This window comes from Mytilus edulis, chromosome 6 (assembly GCF_963676685.1).
Source record: "Mytilus edulis chromosome 6, xbMytEdul2.2, whole genome shotgun sequence".
NCBI classification, from domain to species: Eukaryota; Metazoa; Mollusca; class Bivalvia; order Mytilida; family Mytilidae; genus Mytilus; species Mytilus edulis.
Window position 1 is genome coordinate 40,109,661 of NC_092349.1, and position 9,932 is coordinate 40,119,592.

General features: G+C 32.5%; 1 protein-coding gene across 2 annotated transcripts in view; it reads left to right on the plus strand.

The window, feature by feature from the left end:
- The window catches only part of LOC139529101 (spermidine synthase-like), a 65,270-nt gene extending 55,739 nt beyond the window's left edge, over positions 1-9,531 (plus strand). For both annotated transcript variants that reach the window (XM_071325374.1, XM_071325375.1), the window contains one exon: positions 4,060-9,531. In XM_071325374.1, the coding sequence (XP_071181475.1) occupies positions 4,060-4,107 (48 nt within the window). In that variant the 3' untranslated portion in view covers positions 4,108-9,531. The remainder of the gene's footprint in view (positions 1-4,059) is intronic.
- The last annotated feature ends 401 nt before the right edge of the window (positions 9,532-9,932 follow it).

Sequence of the window (9,932 nt, forward strand, 5' to 3'; positions counted from 1 at the left end):
TAATAATAATCGTTGTAAAGGAGCTATTTAATAGCATTGAAAGATGAGTTGATTAGAACACTTATATTAGAGGCTGAGATGAAAATATATCTTACAGGTTTTTTGGTGTAGTTTAGTTAACAAACAGGACCTTCAAATTTTCAGAAGATATATTTAGTTGAGGTTTGATAATGATATAATTGTTATGACTCTCTGTGCAGCACAGGGACATTACAGATTACAACAACATTATTTTCTCAAATAGGATGTTATGATTAATTTTGAGCAAAGCGGTGCAGAGACTCCATTTGAGCTAATATCATAAATAGATAACTTTGAATAGGAAAGTAGTAGGGCCTGGTTTTGGCCCAAGAAAATAAATTGTATGATAACTTTTTCAAATTGGCACATAATGTTTAAAAATGCATAGAGTCAAGAAATAAAAATAAAAAAACATTAAGATTTTTATGTGGTGACGTCACAATTACGTCATAATGTGTACTGTTTTCACAAAAACGATGAAAAATACAGAATTTATGCAATTTTCTATCTTTATTTCCGTTGTGGAAACATTGTGCGCAGCCAAGAAACAACAAAATGATCTAACAGAAGCTTTATTATATCTATTGACAAAATCTCACCAAAAATGTAGTTGTTTCTTGGGTGCACACATACTTTTTCAATCTAAAATATACTTAAAATTTGATGAAAAACAAGGAAAGTCATGAAATTTTACAAAATATGCAAATTGAGTCATGATTTGTTGCCATATGGTAAGGGACGACATCAAAAGTTCAATGTAGGATAAATAACTTAATTCACATTGTTTTTTCACTGACCCCCAACCCCCCTTCTTAATTTAATTTGGGAAAAATTGATTTACCAATAGGGATATATGTAAAAATCGATTTTAGATATACAAAACTTGCAGAATTTTGTTCAAAATTGTTCAACTGGTCAAGATCTATTAGCCTTTCAATTTTCAGACGAATTGAACAACCCAATGTTGGGTTGCTGCCACTAAATTGGTAGTTTTAAGGAAACTTTGCAGGTCTTTGTTATTATCTTGAATATTATTATAGATATATATACACTGTAAACAACAATAATGTTCAACAAAGTAAGATCTACAAAAAAAATTTGTGTATGACCAAAATTGTCAATTGTCCCCTTAAGCAGTTATTGTTCTTTAAACACAATTTTACACAATTTGTTCATCAAGTTTGCTAACATTTAAAAATCTTCTTCTCTGAAACTATTGTGCCTAATACTTCTTAACCTTAAATGAATGTTTCTTTAGGGATCTAGTTTATGAATTGTATCGCGAATTCTTGATCCATCAACAAACAAGGCCACCATGGCTAAAAATAGAACATAGGGGTCAGATGCAGTTTATGGCCTTTATCTCAGAAACTAAAACATTTAGAGCAAATCTGACAAGAGGTAAAAATGGTCAAAAGGAGTTATAGCCCTTTAAGAACAATTTTACAGAAGTTGTTTATGTTTTTTAACTTTGAAAATCTTCTGAAATGAATCTAGTAAAAATTTTGTATTTTATTTCCTTGTACATCAAGAATCATAGACACTATGGCTAAAATGGAACATATGTGTAAGATGCATGTATTTGCTTTTAAAGAAAATATGACAAATACGATGAACATTTAAATGGCATTTTTAAGCCACTCATTATTATATATTGAAAACCAAAATAGTTATCAAAGGTACCAGGATTATAATTTAGTACGCCAGACGCGCGGTTCGTCTACATAAGACTCATCAGTGACGCTAAAGTCATTGATGAAAGATTTAGCATAAATATTACTGGTGAGCGATCCAGGCTCTTGAAGGCCTCTTGTTTAAGATTCTTTAAGCAATACAGCAACAACTTTTGGTGTATGGAATGATAATGCAAGGTGTACAATGTCTGTCTGGCTGTGAGGGAACTATATTTGGTGTATGTAATGATTTAAAGGTGTAAATGTCTTTTTATCTATATAAAAAAGAAGATGTGGTATGATTGGCAATAAGAACTCTCCACAAGAGACCAAAATGACACAGAAATTAACAACTATAGGTCACGGTATGACCTTCAACAATGAGCAAAGCACATACCGCAAAGTCGGCTATTAAAAAGGCCTTGAAATAAGATTTTTTTATCTCACCTTGGCCTCATTTTCATGGATTATTAATTATGTTAAGTTTATGTGATACTTGTAGTAAAACTTTAGGACTTAGTTTGTTTTTAACAAAAATTGAATCCTTAGGGTTCTTTGATATGCTGAATCTAAAAATGTACTTAGATTTTGGATTATTGGCCCAGTTTTCAAGTTGGTCCAAATCGGGGTCCAAAATTAAACTTTGTTTGATTTCATCAAAAATTGAATAATTGGGGTTCTTTGATATGCCAAATCTTACTGTGTATGTAGATTCTTAATTTTTGGTCCCGTTTTCAAATTGGTCTACATTAAAGTCCAAAGGGTCCAAAATTAAACTAAGTTTGATTTTAACAAAAATTTAATTCTCTGGCTTTTTTGATATGCTGAATCTACTTAGATTTTTGATTATGGGCCCAGTTTTCAACTTGGTTCAAATCAGGATCAAAATTATTATGTTTTAAGTATTGTGCAATAGCAAGAAATTTTCAATTGCACAGTATTCAGCAATTGCAAGAAATCTTCAATTGCACAGTATTGTGCAATAGCAAGAAATTTTCAATTGCACATATTGCCCAATAGCAAGAAATCTTCAATTGCACAGTATTGTGCAATAGCAAATATTTTCAATTGCACAGTATTGTTCAATAACAAGAAATATCTAATTGCAAAATATTGTGCAATAGCAAGAAATTTTCAATTGGAGTTATCTTTCTTTGTCCAGAATAGTAGTTGAATCAACTTAAATCATTGTTTTATACAATATACAATGTATTTCACTTTTACTACCAACTGATAAATTAAAACAATCTTTACCATTCAGTGATAACAAGCACTTTATTTTACATTTTAATATTTTATGATGTATTTAAATGAGTAGTTATTTTTGCAAACTCCATTAGAAATTTGAATTGAGATCAGTTTTGGAAAAAGGGAAAGGGGGATGAGAAAAAAAAATGGGGGGAGGGGGGGGGGTAAATTTTTCTCATTTCATAAATAAAAAGAAAATTTCTTCAAACATTTTTTTGAGAGGATTAATATTCAACAGCATAGTGAATTGCTGAAAGGCAAAAAAAATATTTTAAGTTCATTAGACCACATTCATTCTGTGTCAGAAACCTATGCTGTGTCAACTATTTAATCACAATCCAAATTTAGACCTGAATCCAGCTTGAATGTTGTGTCCATACTTGCCCCATCCGTTCAGGGTTCAACCTCTGTGGTCGTATAAAGCGAAGCATCTGGTTTTAAATAAATTTTTATTGCACATTTCAACTTGTAAAAGCTGTCAACTTACCATCTTGATAAATACTGAGATGGATATATATCTCAGTTGAGACATGATTTATGAACTCCAGAGATATGCCATTCACAATCATTCATTGTCCTAAGTAAATTTAATATAAAATCAACCTGATCAAAAGTCGTCAATTGTATACTATCACTGATGTTATATCCAGTAAAGGGGAATACAAATTAGTACATTACTGACTTTAATTTGAATCAGCAATGAAGCTCATTGATGAAAGATTAAGGATTCTAATCTACTCTTTCTTATACTATTAAATACGATAACACATGCTCCACTGTGAGAGAAAATTGTAGAAGGAACAGGTGAAATATATATGACAAACTAGTCTGATTTAAACTTTACTATCCATGTTAGTTTTGCTAAAAGAAGAGTCTATAGTTTTGAATTTGAAAAGTGGAATATTTTCAACAGTTCTGAGAAATCAGTGGACAAATTTTACTTGTTCTTTTCCAAAATGGTGTAACATGCAGTAACTCAAGATTGAAATGTATTGTCTATTTGTGTCACATAATCATTTTGAAAATTCTTTGTTAACTGGAGTGCTGTTATTATCTTTCAAAACATTGCATTATGAATTTTAAATCATTTGATAATTTGATTTTATCTTTATTGCAGAAGCTGTTCCCTGATGGAGAATCTCAGCAACAAAGCACTGTTAAATGAAAAGATATTGCTGATAGATTATAGTTGACTTTTACAAATTTATGTAAAACCATAGTGTTAGTCCCAAGTTTTTAAGCTCACCTGGTTCGAAGGGCCAAGTGAGCTTTTCTCGTCATATTGCGTCCGTCGTCGTTAACTTTTACAAAAATCTTCTCCTCTGAAACTACTGGGCCAAATTAAACCAAACTTGGCCACAATCATCATTGGGGTATCTAGTTTGAAAAATGTGTCCGGTGAACCAGCCAACAAACCAAGATAGCCGCCATGGCTAAAAATAGAACATAAGGGTAAAATGCAGTTTTTAGCTTATAACTCAAAAACCAAAGCATTTAGAGCAAATCTGACATGGGGTAAAATTGTTTATCAGGTCAAGATCTATCTGACTTGAAATTGTCAGATGAATTAGACAACCCGTTGTTGGGTTGTTGCCCCTGAATTGGTAATTTTATGGAAATTTTGCTGTTTTTATTGAAAAATTTTTGGTCGTTTATTGGTATCACATTGGTGTCGTCATCGTCGTCGTCGTAATGCGAAGACTATTGGTTTTCGCACTATAACTTTAGTTTAAGTAAATAGAAATCTATGAAATTTTAACACAAGGTTTATGACCACAAAAGGAAGGTTGGGATTGATTTTGGAAGTTTTGGTCCCAATAGTTTAGGAATTAGGGGCCAAAAAGGGCCCAAATAAGCATTTTCTTGGTTTCCGCACTATAACTTTAGTTTAAGTAAATAAAAATCTATGAAATTTTGACACAAGGTTTATGACCACAAAAGGAAGGTTGGGATTGATTTTGGGAGTTTTGGTTCGAACTGTTTTAGAATTAGAGGCCAAAAAAAGGCCCAAATAAGCATTATTCTTGGTTTTCGCAAAACGTCGTAGTCCGAAGACTTTTGGTTTTCGCACTATAACTTTAGTTAAGTAAATAGAAATCTATAAAATTTAAACACAAGGTTTATGACCACAAAAGGAAGGTTGGGATTGATTTTGGAAGTTTTGGTCCCAATAGTTTAGGAATTAGGGGCCAAAAAGGGCCCTAATAAGCATTTTCTTGGTTTTCACACTATAACTATTGTTTAAGTAAATAGAAATCTATGAAATTTTAACACAAGGTTAATGACCACAAAAAGAAGATTGTGATTGATTTTGGGAGTTTTGGTTTCAACTGTTTAGGAATAAGGGGCCAAAAAAGGGCCCAAATAAGCATTATTCTTTGTTTTTGCACAATAACTTTAGTATAAGTAAATAGAAATCAATGAAATTTAAACACAAGGTTAATGAACACAAAAGGATGGTTGGGATTGATATTGGGAGTTTTGGTCCCAACAGTTTAGGAATAAGGGGCCCAAAGGATTGTAAATTAAACTTTGTTTGTTTTCATCAAAAATTTAAAAATTGGGGTACTTTGAATTGCTGAATCTTACTGTGTATGTAGATTCTTAATTTTTGGTCCCGTTTTCAAATTGGTCTACATTAAAGTCCAAAGGGTCCAAAATTAAACTAAGTTTGATTTTAAGAAAAATTGAATTCTTGGGTTTCTTTGATATGCTGAATCTAAACATGAGCCTAGACTTTTGATTATGGGCCCAGTTTTCAACTTGGTACAAATCAGCACCAAATTATTATACTAAGTATTGTGCAATAGCAAGAAATTTTCAATTTGCACAGTATTCAGCAATAGCAAGAAATCTTCAATTGCACAGTATTGTGCAATAGCAAGAAATTTTCAATTGCACAGTATTGTGCAATAGCAAGAAATCTTCATTTGCACAGTATTGTGCAATAGCAAGTATTTTCAATTGCACAGTATTGTGCAATAGCAAGATATATCTAATTGCACAATATTGCGCAATAGCAAGAAATTTTCAATTGAAGTTATCTTTCTTTGTCCAGAATAGTAGTTGAATCAACTTACATCATTGTTTTATACAATATACAATGTATATTCACTTTTACTACCAACTGATAAATTAAAACAATCTTTACCATTCAGTGATAACAAGCACTTTTTTGACATTATGATATTTTATGATGTATTTAGATGAGTAGTTATTGTCGCAAACTCCATTAGAAATTTGAATTGAGATCAGGTTTGGAGTAAGGGAAAGGGGGATGTGAAAAAAAAATTGGGGGGGGGGGGGTTCAATTTTTCTCATTTTAGATTTCATATATAAAAATAAAATTTCTTCAAACATTTTTTTGAGAGGAATAATATTCAACAGCATAGTGAATTGCTCAAAGGCAAAAAACAAATTTTGAGTTTATTAGACTACATTCATTCTGTGTCAGAAACCTATGCTGTGTCAACTATTTTATCACAATCTAAATTTAGAGCTGAATCCAGCTTGAATGTTGTGTCCATACTTGCCCCAACTGATCAGCGTTCAACCTCTGCAGTCGTATAAAGCTGCGCCCTGCGGAGCATCTTGTTGGTTATTATCTTGAATATTATTATAGATAGAGATGAACTGTAAACAGCAATAATGTTCAGCAAAGTAAGATTTACAAATAAGTCAACATGACCGAAATGGTCAGTTGACCCCTTTAGGAGTTATTAGGGCCGCGCCAAAGGTGGGTCCCCTATAGTGATCAGTCTGTCCGTCCGTCCATCCGTCCGTCCGTTCGTCCGTAACACTTTGTGTCCGCTCCATATCTAGAGAACCATTATGATTTCATACTTTATACTTTACATGTTTATTAACCACCACCAGAGGGCGTGTCATGATGTATGTACAACTTCCTAGGTCAAAGGTCAAGGTAAAAAAACTTTGGTTTCAGTTGACAACCCTGTGTCCTGTGGTGAAGATCGTATCCGCTCTATATCTTGAGAACCGTTATGATTTCAAAGTTTATACTTGACATGTATATAAACCAACACCAGAGGGTGTGTCATAATTTATGAACGACTTCCTAGGGCAAAGTTCAAGGTCAAAAACTTTGGTTTCAGTTGACAACCCCATGTCCTATGGTAAAGATCGTGTCCGCTCTATATCTTGAGAACCGTTATCATTTCAAAGTTTATACTTGACATGTTTATAAACCAACACCAAAGGTCAAGGTCTAAAACTTTGATTTCAGTTGACAAACCCATGTCCTATGGTAAAGATACAATTTTTTAATGCACATTATTCACAGCGGGGCCCACAGAGATGATATCAATGATATCTAGTTGCCCTTTATAGTCAATTTTTAACCATTTTTCGTAAATCTTAGTAATCTTTTACAAAAATCTTCCCCTCTGAAACTACAGGGCCAAATGAATCCAAACTGGGCTACAATCATCTTTGGGGTATCTAGATTAAAATATGTGTCCGGTGACCCGGCCATCCAACCAAGATGGCCGCCACGGCTAAAAATAGAACAGGGTAAAATGCACTTTTTGGCTCATAACTCAAAAATCTAAGCATTTAGAGCAAATCTGACGGGGTTAAATTGTTTATCAGGTCAAGATCTATCTGCCCTGAAATTTTCAGATGAATCAGGCACCGGTTGTTGGGTTGCTGCCCCTGAATTGGTAATTTTAAGGAAATTTTGCCTTTGTTTGTTATTATCTTGAACATAGATAGAGATAAACTGTAAACAGCAATAATGTACAACAAAGTAAGACCTAAATATAAGTCAACATGACCAAAATGGTCAATTGACCTCCTAAGGAGTTATTGTCATTTATAGTAAATTTTTAACCATTTTCATAAAATTTGTAAATTTTCACTAACATTTTCCACTGAAACTACTGGGCCAAGTTCATTATAGATAGAGATAATTGTAAGCAGCAAGCATGTTCAGTAAAGTAAGATGTACAAACATATCCATGACATCACCATCACCAAAACACAATTTTGTCATGAATCCATCTGCTCTCAATTGATGAGACTGTCATTAAAGTGAGAGGGTTAGCGCTATAGAACCAGGTTTAATCCACCATTTTCTACATTTGAAAATGCCTGTACCAAGTCAGGAATATGACAGTTTTTGTCCTTTCGTTTTTGATGCGTTTTGTTATTTGATTTTGCCATGTGATTATGGACTTTCCCAATTGATCTTCCTCTAAGTTCAGTATTTTTGTGATTTTACTTTTTCCTTTGTTTAATATTCACAAAGACCAAGGTGAGCGACACAGGCTCTTTAGAGCCTCTAGTTTTATCAATTTACACTGGACGTGGTTGACATCCACACTGTTGAAGTGGGCGATTACTTGCAAATTTATTTGCACTGGACTATATAATGATCATCTATACTCGGTGTTCTTTTGAAATGTAATCAAAAACTACCTTTTTAGCACATAATCAAACAACCAATCAGAGGGAATTTTTCAGATGGGCAAATTAACTAAAAGTGGCCATAATTATCACTATGGTAAAATGTTTCAAAACTATATCTGATCTTCCTGTCAATCAACCAATACTGTTATTGTTAATATTAATAGCATATACGGATATCAGGTTGGAAGCCATGTACACGTTTCTGAAATATCTATTTAGTATAAAGATAAGATATGCTTGTGAATGAGTCAAACTATTCAAGTTCAAGTAAGTGAATGTAAGCAATTACAGGTCATTGTAGGGCCTTCAACAATGAGATATCAAATTATGATACAATCTTACTTAATGTAACAACTTTTTTCATTGGCCTAAATTTACCATCAAATCACAATTGACATGCCTTGGCGGCCATTTTGAAATGCTCATTGAAAACAATATAGTCGAAAATAAATCATAGAATACCTCAAAAACGCTGTTTCAATTGGAATCTATCTAAATCTAAAGTATACACATAACCAAATAACCTTTGGTTTAAATGTTTTCTTTATATGATGTCATGTTTTGCCATAATGTTTTACAAGCCAAAGTCATGCATAAAGTTCAAAGTCTAGGAATTTATATTTTAAATTTCACCAAGCTCTAATGTACATTTTTTCTCTTTGTGGTGCATTAGAAAGGGAATGACAGTACTGCAGTTTAAGAGTTGCCGTCGTCAATTTTGATTTTACTGTCGCCTCAACATGTGGTCAGTAAACCATCAAATCACAAATTTACAACACAAACTTTTCAACTACAGTTCTGTTATTCCTTAAATTTTGGATCCCATAAATCAATAAAAAAAATGCATGAAATTTAACATAAAAAAAAGATCTGAACAAATGGGCCATACTAGCATGTGTAACTTTAGTAGAGGAAAGGTTAGTGGACAAATAGTGGATTACCTCATATGAATGAAATTTGTGTAGTTTCTTCAAGAATTCGTCTAATTATATTTTGTGTGGATAAATTAAGAATCTCTATTTTAACAATTTCTCTGAAGTGCATCCTTTTGCATGGAAAAATGAAAATAAGAACGAATACTGTTCTTTTTTTTTTTTAACTAATACATAATTATTTTTAGTAATAATGTGTACTTACATGTAATAAAACTATAAAAAGTGTATCACTTCATTGATATTTTTATGCTTGAATATGCAATATTTCAGCTGTGCCAAATTCAGATAAAAGAAGATGCTTGTGTATTCTTAATTACAGGCTTGTATATTGAATGTTCTACATGCACCCCTGAGTTAATTCTCTGTGTAACTCAAATCCTCATTGATTACTGTTGACTTGGAAATAGTATTTTTTTATGCCCATTTGACAAAATATACTAGTAATGTGCAGATGTTTTTTATATGATGTTTAGATTTCTTTTATTTGATACATAGTTCAAATAAGTGAATACAACCATTACAGGTCACTGTAAGGCCTTCAACAAGGATGAAAATATTTGATATCAAATTTCTGACTCGTATTGCGTTGTGGGCACATTGAAGTACCTGGCGTTTGTCCGTCAGGTCT